The sequence below is a fragment of the Clarias gariepinus genome, chromosome 1 (genome assembly GCF_024256425.1).
Source record: "Clarias gariepinus isolate MV-2021 ecotype Netherlands chromosome 1, CGAR_prim_01v2, whole genome shotgun sequence".
In the NCBI taxonomy this organism is placed as follows: Eukaryota; Metazoa; Chordata; class Actinopteri; order Siluriformes; family Clariidae; genus Clarias; species Clarias gariepinus.
In genome coordinates, this window is record NC_071100.1 from 51,949,630 (window position 1) to 51,964,912 (window position 15,283).

Below are 15,283 nucleotides of genomic sequence, written 5' to 3' on the forward strand. Positions count from 1 at the left end.
CTTAGACACTGATTTATGCATAAATGCTTTAAGGCGCTTCATAAGCAGACGAGGACAGGTGTCAGTCATGCGCTCGGACAATGGCACGAATTTCATTGGCGCCGAAAGAGAGTTGCGAGAATCACTAAGCAACCTGAACCACAGCAAAATTGAAAGGACCATGCTACAGAAAGGCATCAAATGGATTTTCAATAGTCCAGCTGCTTCCCATCAGGGCGGAGTCTGGGAGCGCCAAATCCGTACCGTAAGAAGAATACTTAATGCGCTCTTAAAAGAACAGTCTATCAACGATGACTGTCTTCACACTATCATGTGCGAGGTACAAAGCATCATTAACAACAGACCAATAACAAGTGCATCAGACAGTCCAAATGACCTTGAGCCTCTGACACCTAACCATTTGCTGTTGTTGAAAGCTGAACCCAACCTACCACCGGGTCTCTTTAAAAAGGAAGAACAATACGCAAGAAAACGCTGAAAACAGGTCCAGTATCTTGCCGATTTGTTTTGGAGTAGATGGACTCATGAATACCTACCCATTTTACAAGAGCGCAGTAAATGGGTAAGATCTAAAAGGAACTTTGAGCCAGACGATGTTGTCTTAGTGGTGAACAGTTTTTCACCACGCAATTCATGGATAATGGGAAGAGTAGTAGAAACATTGCCAGACTCCAGTGGAGCTGTACGCCGAGTAAAGCTACAAACGAAGACAAATGTTTTAGAAAGACCAGTAAACAAATTGTGTTTAATCCAAAAAGCAAATTAAATAAGCAGAAAAACAAAGAATCATAAAGAAGAAAGACCAAGAAATGTGAAAGAACTAAGTTGCTTATTTAAAATGTTAAAGCTTAATGACTCTTAAGGTTTATTTCCAGTTATTTTGTTATTAAACTTAAAGGAAAAGAAAATTACTGGACTTTGGATGTTATTCGAGTTCAATACACGCTCACACCTGAAGAAGAAGAAGCATAACGAAAGGAAATAAACAGATCGCTAGCCCTCACAGTATGTATATGTATGTGTGTGTGTATGTGTGTGTATGTGTATGTGTGTGTATGTGTGTGTGTGTATGTGTGTGTATGTGTGTGTGTGTGTATGTGTGTTTATGTGTGTGTGTGTGTATGTGTGTGTATGTGTGTGTGTGTGTATGTGTGTGTGTGTATGTGTATGTGTGTGTATGTGTATGTGTGTGTGTGTATGTGTATGTGTGTGTATGTGTGTGTGTGTATGTGTGTGTGTGTGTATTTGTGTGTATGTGTGTGTATGTGTATGTGTGTGTGTGTATGTGTGTGTGTGTATGTGTATGTGTGTGTATGTGTATGTGTGTTTATGTGTATGTGTGTGTGTGTGTATGTGTATGTGTGTGTATGTGTGTGTATTTGTGTGTATTTGTGTGTGTGTGTATGTGTGTGTATGTGTGTATGTGTGTTTGTGTGTGTGTGTGTATGTGTGTATGTGTGTGTGTATGTGTATGTGTGTGTATGTGTATGTGTTTGTGTGTGTGTGTGTGTATATGTGTGTATGTGTGTGTGTGTGTGGACAAAAAAAGAACGTCTGCTGTTATTTACAGAGTTGTAACACACTGAGTGACACAATAAAGTAGTTTCCCCGTTTCCTCTTCGTGGCTAAAACACTTAACCTTTAATTCAGTAAATATCCAGCAGCGTCTGTCTCTAATTTATTTTATTTAAATATCTAATTTATTTTCACATTTTATAAAACCTTTTATTTAATTAAATTTCTACTTACATTTAATTTAACTTTATTTAACTTGGCAGGTAGCAGCTCACTGGCTGTTTCACATAATTTGAATTAATTTAATTAACTTTATTTTAAAAGTCAATCAATGTTTTTTTACAGAAATTTTAAACTGAGGATAAAAATAAAAAATAGAAAAAAAGTATTATTTTCTACATTTATAAGTTTATCCCTGACAGCGGTGGCGGTGAGGTTTTTTTCACTGTGTGTGAACGTGACACAAAACTAATTAAATACTTAATATTTAACACAAACACATCTGATATTACATACAGAAACACACACACACACACAGATGTTAAAATAAACAATGGTAGAGTAGAGCAGAAAAACACTTGCATGCTGAGGAATATAATAATAACAATAATAATAATAATCATCATCATCATAATAATAACAATAATAATAATAATCATCATAATAATCATAATAATAATAATAATAATGTTAATATTTGTTAATATCATATTATTATCACAATATTATCATACAGTTGGGACACTGTACAAATTGTGAATTAAAACAGAATGCAATGATGTGGAAGTTTCAAATTTCAATATTTTATTCAGAATACAACACAGATGACATATCAAATGTTTAAACTAAGATTGATCATTTTAAGGGAAAAATACATTGATTTTGAATTTTATAGCATCAACACATCTCAAAAAAGTTGGACAAAGCCATGTTTAACACTGTGTGGAATCCCCTCTTCTTTTATTAACAGTCTGTAAACGTCTGGGGACTGAAGTTGTTCAAGTTTAGGAAGAAGAGGGCACCTTTCAGCATTGATGGTGCCTTTCCAGATGTGTAAGCTGCTCATGCCACACACACTCATGGAACCCCATACCATCAGAGATGCAGGCTTCTAAATAGTCTTCCAAATAGTGTTCGGGACTCAGACACAGTCTCAGTGTTTAAGTCCAGGCTAAAAACCTATTTATTTAGCCAAGCATTTTTATAAATAGATTATCCTTAGGTAAAGGAGCAGATCTGGGGGACTCATGGACGTAGAGTATTATGGTGAACTGGTATGTTTAGATGCTGTCTTCCTCACTCTCATTGATCACTCAGGTTTGTTGACGGTGAGGTGATTGTTTGCTTTACATCTCAGTTCCCCCTCATGTCTGTGTTTCCTTCTGGCTCCTCCCCTTTTAGTTATGATGTCATGGTTAGTCCTGCCGGAGTCTCTGCTTGCACTCTACAGTTAATATACATTCACATTATACACTGTGTGACTGTGACCAGACCTAACTGTTATCTCTTCTCTTCTGTTCTCTCTTTTCCCCTCTCTCTCCTCTTCCCTCTCTCTGTCGAGCTACACATGTCGTTCCTGAGCTGCCAGTGATCCAGACCCCCTCTGCCCTCCGGACCTGTCTGACCCATCCTGGTGCCCCGCTTCTGGCTGAAGATCTCGTCACATGGATGCCCCGTGTGTCTCTCTGGGATGCGTCTGGTGTCTGGGAATGATTCTCTCTACCTAGAAGACGGTTCTGGCCTTGACTGGTGTTGGCAACTGTTTCTCTGGGGACTTGACATTTCGATAGTTCAGGACTGGAACTTCTTACAAGTCTACCTGGGTCTTCAATAACTACCTGGGCTCCATATTAACATCAATTAACATCAGCTATTATAGCTGAACTGCCTCCCACCCTACACACTGTATAAATGCAGATCATTTACTGCTTTCTGTTTCACCCAAATGAGGATGGGTTCCCTGTTGAGTCTGGTTCCTCTCAAAGTTTCTTCCTATTACCATCTCAGGGAGTTTTTCCTTGCCACTGTCGCCCTTGGCTTGCTCATCAGGGACAAACTGACCATTTTGATTCATACACATTTACATTCCATACAAACTTAAATAATTATTTTGATTGTGTAAAGCTGCTTTGCGGCAATGAAAATTGCTAAAAGCACTATACAAATAAAATTGAATTAAATTGAATTGAGCGCTGATAACAACTTGGGTCCTCTTTAGTCTGGATGAGATGGCGTCCCAGTTTCCCAAAAATAACTTTTGGGTTAGGGATTTTGATTCGTCTGACCATAGAACAGTGGTCAGAACGATCCTTATAGAAGGACAACCATCTCTGCAGATATCCACCAATCAGGCCTATATGGTAGAGTGGCTAGACAGAAGCCACTCCTTAGTAAAAGGCACATGGCAGCCAAAAGGCACCTGAAGGACTCTCAGACCAGGAGAAACAAGGTTTCAGGTCTGATGAGACTCTCTGGCCGCTCTACCATATACTGTAGGCCTGATTGATGGATTGCTGCAGATATGGTTGTCCTTCTGGAAGGTTCTCCTCTATCCACAGAGGACCTCTGGAGCTCTGACAGAATGACCATTGGGTTATTGGTCACCTCCCCGATCGCTCAGTTTAGATGGCCGGCCAGCTCTAGGAAGAGTCCTTGTGGTTTCGAACTTCTTCCACTTCCGGATAATGAAGGTCACTGTGCTCATTGGGACCTTCAAAGCAGCAGAAATCTTTCTGTAACCTTCTCCAGATCTGTGTCTGGAGACAATTTGTCTTTATGGTAGAGTAAAACCATCCCCAGACACAAGACGCATCCCAGAGAGACACACAGGGCATCCATGTGACGAGATCTTCAGCCAGAAGCGGGGCACCAGGATGGGTCAGACAGGTCCGGAGGGCAGAGGGAGTCTGGATCACTGGCAGCTCAGGAACGACATGTGTAGCTCGACAGAGAGAGGGGAGACAGGAGGAGAGAGGGGGAGAGAGGGAAGAGGAGAGAGAGGGGCAGAGAGGGTTTAGGACGGAGTTCTCCTTCAGTTAACAGCGTGTGACATCAATGGAGTGCACATCCTGTTAACTTAAACTCATTCCCTGTTAAACAGCAGCACTTTGGGGTCCCATGTAAAGGACCTTCAGCATGTATTTCACTCTCAATTCCCCTTATTTCCCTCAGCGACTTTCCACATACAGGTTGGCTTGGGTTACACAAACTTCATCAGAAAGTACTGGACTTCATGCTCTTACACTTCCTCCGCTCCATGTCCTCTTCCTCTACCTTCAGGTCTTTGTGGATTCACAGTGAGGACAGCGCCACCTATTTATTTATTGTAAAAATGTGGTGAGGATGTGAAGCCTAAAGCAACAAATCAAGAGTCATTGTTCTATACAACCTGTGACTCTGAATACAGGATTAAGCGGTAATAGCATGAGTAAGTGAGTGATGTTCTATACAAGGTTTTGTATTAAATTAGAAAATTAATAACAAGTAGGTGTTTAATACACACACACACACACACACACACACACTAAAAAGGACCCAATCTTAAACATCTTTATTGTAAAAATTCATACAAAAACCATTTTCTTTACAGACGTACAAAAGGAAACTGGTGTACAGATATACACTGCAATAAATAATCAGTGTGTGTGTGTGTGTGTCTGCACGCACTGACAATTATTTTTCAAACTCACACCAACATGTAACATCACACAGTGTAAATATAAAACAGATCTAATCATGAGGTGTTGAGATTAAACAGCATTGTAAACTACATCATCATCACCAACATAAGTGTGTATCAGGATTGAATGTAAACACACACACACACACACACACACACACACACACACACACACACGTTCTCACATACTTTCTCAAATCACCCATAAATAATAGTTATGATGATGGTCGTACTGATGACATCACACAGGAAAAGCTATAACACACACTAACATGTTGGCAATAAAAATGCTACAGAAGTAAAGTTTATTATAATTACAAACACATTTGGCAAAAATTTAGAGCAAGGCTGATAATAATAATAATAATAATAATAATGATGTGTTTGAAAAACATGTGTGTTTCCAACGGTCATATTGGAAAAAGATCCGGGGAAACCCTGTGTGTGTGTGTGTGTGTGTGTGTGTGTGTAACAGATGCCTGGCTGTGAGGGTAAAGGTCAAAAGGAAATAAAACGTTTTCTTTTCCTTAGAGTGTGTGTGAAGTCCACTTCCTGTGTCCATGCGAAGTCATAAGGACGTCGGTGTCCCGTTCATCCGCACGTCTCCGTCCCCCTGTCCCTGACCCAAACATTAACCCAGACCCCCACCACACCCCCCAACGATGGCACAGCCAATCAAACTCCAGCAAAAATGTCACTATAACCTGAAGCCTCCGAAGTGTGTAATGAGACGTGGCCGCAGGTCTGAACTGCACTAATAAAACACGAGAAGATGTTTTTATCTCGAGCGCAGCCGCGTTTACACACAATAAAATAAATCTTCTTCAGTTCATAAAAGAAATCTTTAAGCAAGACATACACACATCCACACACATCCCGAGGCTTTTTCCTTTCCGAGTGTGTATCAGTTCTGCTCGTCTTTAGGAGGTGTTTAATCGTTTTAGAGTCTCATTGCGAGACAGTGATGTCCTGCAGGAGCCTCAAGTCAGACAGCAACTCGTTTCAGATTCAGTCTCCTCCTCCTGCACTGTAGCACACTGACGGCACGAGTCCTGAAAAACACACACGCACGCGCACACACACACGCACGCACACGCTCTTACTATTGCAAAATTTAACGTAACGTGCTACCACAACAATGTCCCCTTAAAATAACTGCTTTGTTTATACGATATACTTAGCCATGAAAGTGTGTGTGTGTGTGTGTGTGTGTGATTTACAGAGAGTCTTGAGAAACAGCTAAAAATTGGTAAGACTCGGCCTGCTGTAACGATGTGATGGTGTGATGCAATTAATCAGAGTTTAACGAGTGTGATATAAAACTTCCTCGTTATTCATGTAAACACTGTGATTAATCGTCACCCAGAGCTGCAGATGGACTGGATTTACTCTAAGAACGCAGTGAAGGGGTGAGAGTCTAAAAGTAATAAAAGTACTCTGTTACTGCATCAATTAGTGACCTTTATTATGAGAGTGAGGACGCGGGAGTGAGGACGCGGGAGTGAGGACGCGGGATCAAGCAGGTTTTCCCCACAAGCGCTCCAGCTGAACTTTCAGTTTTCTTTTCTTAAAACTCTCTTCAGCTCTCTGAAGGAATCTGTGCATTGTTGCATTTCCATAGTTGCAGCAACAACGTTCCTCTTTACAGTAACTCGAGTCAGTGCTAATCTCAAACCCTCGCCTCACTCTCTTAGCATAATGTGCTAAACCACATCCTGTTCTTTCTTTCTCCGCCCTATCCTCTCAAGGTTTCTTCCTATTACCATCTCAGGGAGTTTCTCCCTCAGCACCGTCGCCCTCGGCTTGTTCATCAGGGACGATCTGATCATCTCATTATTATCTAAACACATTTTTTCTCACTTGAATGTTCTTTTCATTTTGTGAAGCTGCTTTGAGACAATGACCGTTGTTAAAAGCGCTATATAAATAAAATTGAATTGTTCTGCTGAGGGGCGTGTTTAAGAGGTGCTGGGCGTGTTTAAGGTGGTGTTTAAGGTGGTGTTTAAGGTGGTGTTTAAGAGGTGCTGGGCGTGTTTAAGGTGGTGTTTAAGGTGGTGTTTAAGAGGTGCTGGGCGTGTTTAAGGTGGTGTTTAAGGTGGTGTTTAAGGTGGTGTTTAAACCTGAACTGACCTGAGCCCAGCGATCAGAGAGAAAACCGCGGTCAGTTAAAAGGATGTTCAGGGCAGCAGGGCTTCACTGAGCTCCATGAGTCAATACACCTACAGACAGGAGGGAGAGGACAATCAGGACACACTGTGGACACAAGGTCATCTACTCTTTATAGAGAGAGACAGAGATGAAGTGGGTGTGATTACTTTTTGTGGTAGACACAGAGACAGGCAAGGCGAGCGATGGTGTCCCCCTGCAGCAGCTCCTCCAGGCAGATTGAACACTCACCACTGTCTTTACTCAGAACATCAGCTGGAGGACACACACACACACACACACACACACATTTTGATTTATTCGTACTCATCTCCATAATTTAATTTTGATTCTGTAAAGGTACTTTGTGAAAACAACTGCTGATAAAAGATTTATAGAAATAAAACTGCAACACACACGGGGACACGGACACTGACACATGGATGGACAGGGGGCACCTCCGAGGTTTTCTGTGTTGTTGCGCCCCCTAGTGTCTGAGAGCGGGAAAGCCGCGAGTTTGAGACGAACCCGTTTCCCGTCTTTGTGATGTTTTCGCAGATTCTGCTTCTATACACACATCTAATCTACCGCAACAACGATGAAGTGCCCTCTTGTGGTGTTATTTTGTATTACTGTGCTTGTGTGGACATTGCAGAGCTTGGTGTTGGTGACCTGCCATGTCTGTACTGTTAGAGACGACACACTGTCTCACACACACGGAGCTGAATAAAACAATAGAAGAAACACACTTACTGTTATAAGGCAGAGGGGGAGACGTGAGACACGTGAGCAGGTGCTCCTCAATACGACCTCCGGGGAACGTCCTGGTGCAGAACGGACAGCGTACTGCTAGGAGAGAGAGAGACAGTGAGAGAGAGAGAGACAGTGAGAGAGAGAGAGACAGTGAGAGAGAGAGAGACAGTGAGAGAGAGAGAGACAGTGAGAGAGAGAGAGACAGTGAGAGAGAGAGACAGTGAGAGAGAGAGTCAGTGAGAGAGAGAGACAGTGAGAGAGAGACAGAGAGAGAGAGACAGAGAGAGAGAGAGAGACAGTGAGAGAGACAGAGACAGAGAGAGAGACAGTGAGACAGCACATATATACAGTAAGATCGTTACTCTGCATGGACTTTTAGGTTTATTGTGCTACAGGACAGAAATAAAACTTTACCCTAAAACAGAATTTAAATCTCACTCCTGAGCTCCAGCATGTTCTAAATATGTAAACATGTACACACACTAGGTGCCTGAAGTGCACTTAGTACTAAGTACCCTGTGAAGTGCACTAGTTCAGCCATGTTAATTGTGATTCTAAACCGCAGAGAGCGAATATGTTCAGTTGAAGGGAAATTGTGAACGGTGTAGAGAATCTGTCCAGTGACGGAAACTTCAAAGCACTTTTTATTTTCTTCTGGATTAGAGCGTCTGCCAAATGCCTAAATGTAAATGTTGTAGGGAACGAGTGAACATCAGGACTTCACATCACTGGAAAAGGGAATGCAAAATTGTCCCATCAGTCTTTGCGTCTCGCTGGAGCGTGAAAAAAATGGAGTTTAAAAAATGATGTATAGATTATTATATTATTATACTATCATTATTATCGAGGATGACATCATATTGAACAATAATTTTAATTCAATCAATAAATCCTTAGTATTATATAGCTTAATAATCTGTAAAAAAAATCTCTGTACATTTTAAGTCAACTATTATTGTAATTAATCTATAATATATTTACAAGTTAAACACATTTCAATAGTATGGTCTATAATGGTATCAGTTTTTGTTTCAATAAATAGTCTATATTTAATGTCTGTAGTGTTACCATGGTAACGCACAGAGGAAGTGACGTCTGCGCTGGTGACTTCACAGGGTGTCCGAATGGTGGAGTTTTGTTGAGGGAAGTTCCCTTCACCAACATTCCCTGCAAACGGAGCAGGAAGTAGGGAGTAGGGAGTAGGGAGCACCCTGTGAAGTGCACTTTAGGTTCTGACTGATTTTATAAACAGCATTAACATTTTTTTATCAATCTGATTTACATTAAATCTTCTAATGGATCAGATGACAGGCCAGCTCACTCCCCGCGTGTGTGTGGAAGTGGTTGTTATATATTAGGAAGCGAGTCGAGGTTTTAACCGTGTTGGAAGCAGAAAAAAAAAGGCAAGCCCAAGAATCCAAGTGACTCTGACACTGGGGAGCCTGGGTTAGGGTCAGAGGACAGCGTCAGAGCGACTCCGAACCTGCAGCTCCTGTGGGATGCTCCATAAGGTCAAAGGTCAAGGCTGGGTGCCATAGAAATTAGTTGAACACACTGTGTGTCAGTGTTACAGTGCGACAAGAGACCTACTGAGTATCAGACAGGTAGTCGTAATGTTGTGGCTAATCAGTGTGTACACACACACACACACACACAGTTTATCTTTACTTCTACAGGGAATAGTTAATACCTGCTGCAGGGGACTATGGGTAATCCAAGTGCTTTAACAGATTTAGACTCACTTCCTGTTCTAAATGCAGTTTAGTCTCATCCTGACCCCGAACCCCACTGTCTCTAACACACACACACACACACACAGATGGGAAGTTTAGATCATTTCACTGACTCGGTTCTTTGAATCTGAATCATTTAGTTCATTTCGTTCTTTTGATCAGAAATAAACTAAAATGTTACATTTTTAATAAACAGACCCCCAACACGTCCACATAAACACATTTAGTCTATAGTTCCAGTGATGTAAATATTACACTACAGATAAGGAGATATTATAATAAACAGGATGAGCGGCTCAGCATCATATCTTCTGCTCCGAATCTGTTGCACTGCGTAGCGTCTATGGGAGTCACGTGACACAAGACCGAGGGGGGGGGGGGCTTCTGGGTTGCCAGATTTACATTTAGTCATTTGGCAGACCCTCTTATTCAGAGAGACTTACATCTTTATCTCATTATTATACTGAGCAGTTGAGGGTTAAGGGCCGCGCTCAAGGGCCCAACAGGGACAACCGGGTGGTTGTGGGGTTTAAACCTGGGATCTTCCGAACTGTAGTCCAATGCCTTAACCACTGAACTACCCCTGACACACAGATTTAATTCTTTAATTTAACTCAGTATCTGTAATTCACATTTAAACAAGTTTACAAAATGGAAAATAAAACATGAGACAATTTGATGTAAAGAATCACAGATAACTTATTTAGTTACAATTCGCTAAAACCTTTAATCAGAAAAGTATAACATCTGGCAACCCTGGGTGTTGTGCTAACAGCGGCTAATCTATAATAATAATAATAATAATGATGATGATGATGAAGTGTGTGTGTGAGAGATGAAGGGTAACACACCGCTGTGTCTGACTCGGTACAGCCCGACCCACGCCTCAGACACCGGCCTGGCCGAGCGGACCCTCGCCGCCCTGGCGCTGCTGTTCCTGCCGGATGAGTGTCTCCGCTGGGCGGCCAGTCTCTCGGCGGAGGCCCGGAGCGCCGCACTGCCCGCGGGTTCCTCTGAGGAGAAGCGCTCGGGGCTCCCGGGAGTCTCCGGCTCGACACTGCGGCCGCTTCCGCTCTCTCCGTCCGTCGGGGAAACGCGGCGCCCGGTGTCCGAGTCACTGCCCTCCTCACTGCGGCTCTGCGGCGCCTCGGAGTCTCGGTCGAAGCTGGAGCTGAAATCGAGCGCGAGGCTGCTGGGCCTGGAGCCGCGGATCCGCCGGAAAGACTCGCGCTTTACCCCGCCGTCCTTCTCCAGCGGCCCGCACACAGACTCCTCCGGTAACCGGCTCGATCTCGTCCCCATCACGCTAACACAGGGCGCTCTGTGTGTGTGTGTGTGTGTGTGTGTGTGAGTTTACTTCACGGTGGACTTCACGTTTCCGATCGTTTACATGGTACAATAACTCACTAAACACAAACTTTCTGTTTTAGCTTTGTGTTCGCGCTAGCTTAGCATTACTGCGCTGTCTCCAGCAAGCCCCGCCCACACCACGTTATGACTTTCTGATTGGCTGATGCATGCGGGTGACCACAGGGTGTCATTTTCATCCTCATCCTCTTCACCTTCATCATCCAGGGGTTAAGAGACCTTCGTCTGGGAAGCCAAACACATCAAAAGTGGGACGAAACCAAAACAAATATCTGCGCGGCCCAGTGGATCCGGACAGCGCAGAGATGATCAGGTTTATTAGTGCGGACCAACTAGAGCAGTGCTGACTCTGATAGAAATAGGCCCCGCCCACCATCAATTTATATTTTACCCACAATTCCCCGCTGGGATGCGCAAGTACAAAGCAGGTAAGACAAGGCGCCATGGAAACGATATTAAACAGTCCTGACATTTTAAATACAATTGACGAGGGAAATAGAAACATTTCACAACATACAGAAAATGAGGTTAGAAGTCTGTTTAATCCTCAAGTTTTACCACAAACAAGACCAGCATTTCAGTTCTTAAGGAACTTCTGTGGCGAGGCTTCACGTGGGACCATTAACATGAGAAGAAGGTAAACTATATAAATATACTAAAGCAATATCGCAATATACTCTTGTATAAATGTAAATATAAGAGTAAAACATTACTTAGAAAATTGTGCAGCTAGCAAATTATTTACATTAACCTGTTCTTCTGGTTATTGCAAGTATTCATTATAATAATAATACCACATTTATTTTTAGAATAATGTACAGTATTTTACAGCATGAGAGAAAAATATGACTTCAAACTTTAGTTTCTATATTTTAGGTGCCGTAGAAAGGCAGGTGCTCCTTTTTGTAGAGAAGTGTGTCTTCTGACCTCCCCTGAGACCTCTGTTGTCCCAAGAGGAATGGCAAGAGTGCAGCTCTTGAATGATGGCTATATTATAAATGGTGTCCAATTCCAAAACAGTTGGACTGCACAAGAAGTCATGGAGCACATTCGTTCCATATATGAATTGAAACTTCAGAACAGCACAGAGTAAGTATATCAAAAGGGTGGGTGGGGTCTATATAAATTCTGCAATTAATCTTTTATTTTCTGTTTAAGAATAGAGATCCTGAGAGCATCGAACACACATCTTGTAAAACCTACGCTAGAACATGGAACTGAAATGAGTGGATCAGTTCTGTGCATGCTTTTCAAGGACAGAGTCATTTACATATGACCTTTTGTTAACCTGTCTCAGCTCGATCAGGTAAGGTCTGACGTTTTAAAAATATATGGACAGAATAATTATTAATCTGTTTCATTTACATGTAAAGTTAGGGAAAACAATAGTATTTATAGTTCCAGTAGTAACAGTAGGTGCTAATCCTAATAAAAATCAATGAAATGAAGTAAAACAAATAAAATTAAACCATTCTAAATTACAAACTTTAGATTTTTATATTCACAGCTGGGCATGACTAGGTACATTTTATGTACACTGTGGTACTTGTTATATCTTGTTTCTTTAAGAACTCAACATCTCCATCATCACCAGCCCAGACACCAGCTGTAGCACCATCTCATTTGCAGCCATCATCACTAGCCCAGACAACAACTGTAGCACTACATCATGTCCAGGAATCATCACCATCCCAGTTATCAAATGTAGCACTACATAATGTCCAGTTATCATCACCAGCCCAAACACCAACTGTAGCACTACATAATGTCCATCAATCATCACCAGCCCAAACACCAACTGTAGCACTACATAATGTCCATCAATCATCACCAGCCCAAACACCAACTGTAGCACTACATAATGTCTATCAATCATCACTAGCCCAGACAACAACTGTAGCACTACATCATGTCCAGGAATCATCACCATCCCAGTTACCAAATGTAGCACTACATAATGTCCATCAATCATCACCAGCCCAAACACCAACTGTAGCACTACATAATGTCCATCAATCATCACCAGCCCAAACACCAACTGTAGCACTACATAATGTCCATCAATCATCACCAGCCCAGACACCAACTGTAGCACTACATAATGTCCATCAATCATCACCAGCCCAGACACCAGCTATAGTACCAACACATTTCCAGCCATCATCGCCACCCCGCATACCTGCTATGGTACTACTCTGCACCCACCATTACTTAATAGTAATTATATAAAATTATGATTTTTCTTGGAAAATTACTTAAAATGTATATGATATGCAGGACAATGATGGCCCTCTGTTACATGTTGAATTGATCAATGCAGGAACTCCTGATGTAAGTACTATAGATTCTGGCATAATTTAAATGCACTTTCCTTACAATTTTAATAATTTTCTTGTTAAATGTTAAATGAATTATAGATTTTATCTAGTGTTTCCCGAAATGCATGTAAAGGTAAGGCTGATACAGTAGAATTAAAATTTGTGTCCCATCTGTGAAAGATAAAGACCCAGCTAAAGCCTTTTTTTTGTGATTTACTGTTTTCTACAGATGTAAAGAACAGTATTGTATCCGAAAATCTATTATATAATCTATCATTTATAGCAATAAACACAACTATTATTGTCATTTTCTGGTTATGCCAAATCTTGATGCTCAGACTCTTATAATTCGATCATGTGACTTTTGCCTGGATTTCACTCAAGGTCCCATTTTACAAACTGAGTATTTGCTATGTCAAATTACAAAATGGTGCAATAATTTATCCTGTTATTTAGCTGTTGGTTTTTATTTTAGGTCTATTACAGGATAATCCAACCAGCTAGTGATGAACACTTGGACACAGATGTTCTGATAGGGTTTGTTGTTGTTCTTGTATTGTTGTTTTATTACTAAATAATAAGCATAGCAAACTTTACAGTTAGATTTGTGCAGTCAGTAAAGTTTTGGTTTCTTTGTGTAAGTCAAATATTTCCCACACTCTTCATTATCACAGTAATCATTTGCTATATTTTCTGATGCATAAATATGATGGTTCTTTTAATGTATGTTATGATGTTTCTTATATCTAAACTTATATTTAGGATGCAGGTGATTTGGCTGACATTCTGAAATCATTCCAGAAAGAAAATCTTGACATGGATGAACACACTGTTGTTGTTGCAAGGAGGTTAAGAATTTTCCACAGTGCCTGTCAAGCATTGTCAAAGAGCTTCTTTGCATGGCACCGAACTCCACATATTGAGTTTGTTGGAGAGTCTGCTGACGATTTTGGTGGTCCACAAAGAGAGTTCTTTAGGTTGGTAAATCTTTAAAAAATCATCCCCTGGTTTCACTGACGAAGCTTCAGGCTAGTCTTAACCCATGCCACATGTTTGAGCTGTCTTAACTGAAAATAACTTGGACTGACAGATCTTAAAAAATGTCAGTGTCATCGGTTTGTCTCAAGATACAGTAACGTCTTTTTCTGAGGCATGTTTATAAAGTATGTATAAACATCTTGGTTTAATCAATTCAATTCAGTTGTATTTATATAGTGCTTTTCACAATTTTTCATTAATTTCATGAATTTGAAATAAAGAAAACACAGAACAACAAAAGCCTAGGCCTAGTCTTGGCTTTAGCTATGCCTTGTCTGTGGGACCCTGCCTATGTTTTTCATTTTCATTTCTGTCTTTGTAAATCATTTCTATGTAAAGCTAATGTTTTTCAGATATTTCTTGAAAATGTGAACCCATTGCTTCAGTAAAAGAGAATTTAAAATTTTTATGAAAAGGCGCTATATGCCTACATCATGTGTATTCTGTTTCTACATGGGTCTGATTAAAACTTTTAATACAATAAAAAACTATTTAACTTTAAAAATAAAATTTCTGTTTTCTTTCTAATGAACAGACATAATTTTCTTTCCATCAGGCTCTTAATGATCGAAGTACAGTCAGCACTAGGAATTTTTGAAGGAAAACAAGGCCAGGCTTTCTTTGCCTACTGTAAGGGACCGCCCCTAGAGGGCACCGTGGCTGTGTTATGTTTGTTTGTAGTTTTGTTGGAAAGACCCAGTTTCCCAGAAGGCACCTCGGTCAGGTGAGGAAGG

General features: G+C 41.0%; 1 protein-coding gene and 1 long non-coding RNA gene across 3 annotated transcripts; one reads left to right on the forward strand and one right to left on the reverse strand.

Moving 5' to 3' along the window:
* Positions 1-5,050: 5,050 nt before the first annotated feature.
* On the reverse strand, positions 5,051-11,374 carry zgc:66427 (uncharacterized protein LOC406256 homolog). 2 transcript variants are annotated; one of them, XM_053502644.1, is made up of 5 exons: positions 10,677-11,374; positions 8,093-8,188; positions 7,510-7,615; positions 7,325-7,413; positions 5,051-6,246 (listed from the first exon to the last, which is right to left on the reverse strand). In XM_053502644.1, the coding sequence occupies exons 1-4, from the start codon at positions 11,125-11,127 to the stop codon at positions 7,356-7,358; spliced, it is 711 nt and encodes a 236-aa protein (XP_053358619.1). In that variant the 5' UTR covers positions 11,128-11,374; the 3' UTR covers positions 5,051-6,246; positions 7,325-7,355. The 2 variants fall into 2 exon arrangements, with proteins under 2 accessions (XP_053358619.1, XP_053358627.1); XM_053502652.1 differs by having other exon boundaries at positions 8,093-8,185; positions 10,677-11,360.
* A 983-nt stretch (positions 11,375-12,357) lies between these two features.
* Positions 12,358-14,048, forward strand: LOC128529252 (uncharacterized). The gene is made up of 4 exons (XR_008361033.1): positions 12,358-12,499; positions 12,763-13,380; positions 13,471-13,524; positions 13,987-14,048. It is a non-coding gene; the product is annotated as an uncharacterized LOC128529252 (long non-coding RNA).
* Positions 14,049-15,283: the final 1,235 nt, after the last annotated feature.

Excerpts from the sequence above, each read along its gene's own strand:
- zgc:66427 (XM_053502644.1), bottom strand. The coding sequence starts at position 11,127 with ATGGGGACGAGATCGAGCCGGTTACCGGAGGAGTCTGTGTGCGGGCCG. Across the intron at positions 8,189-10,676 it reads GTACCGAGTCAGACACAGCG|CAGTACGCTGTCCGTTCTGC; the intron begins GTGTGTTACCCT and ends TCTCTCTCCTAG. Across the intron at positions 7,414-7,509 it reads CTCTGTGTCTACCACAAAAA|GTGTATTGACTCATGGAGCT; the intron begins GTAATCACACCC and ends TCCTGTCTGTAG.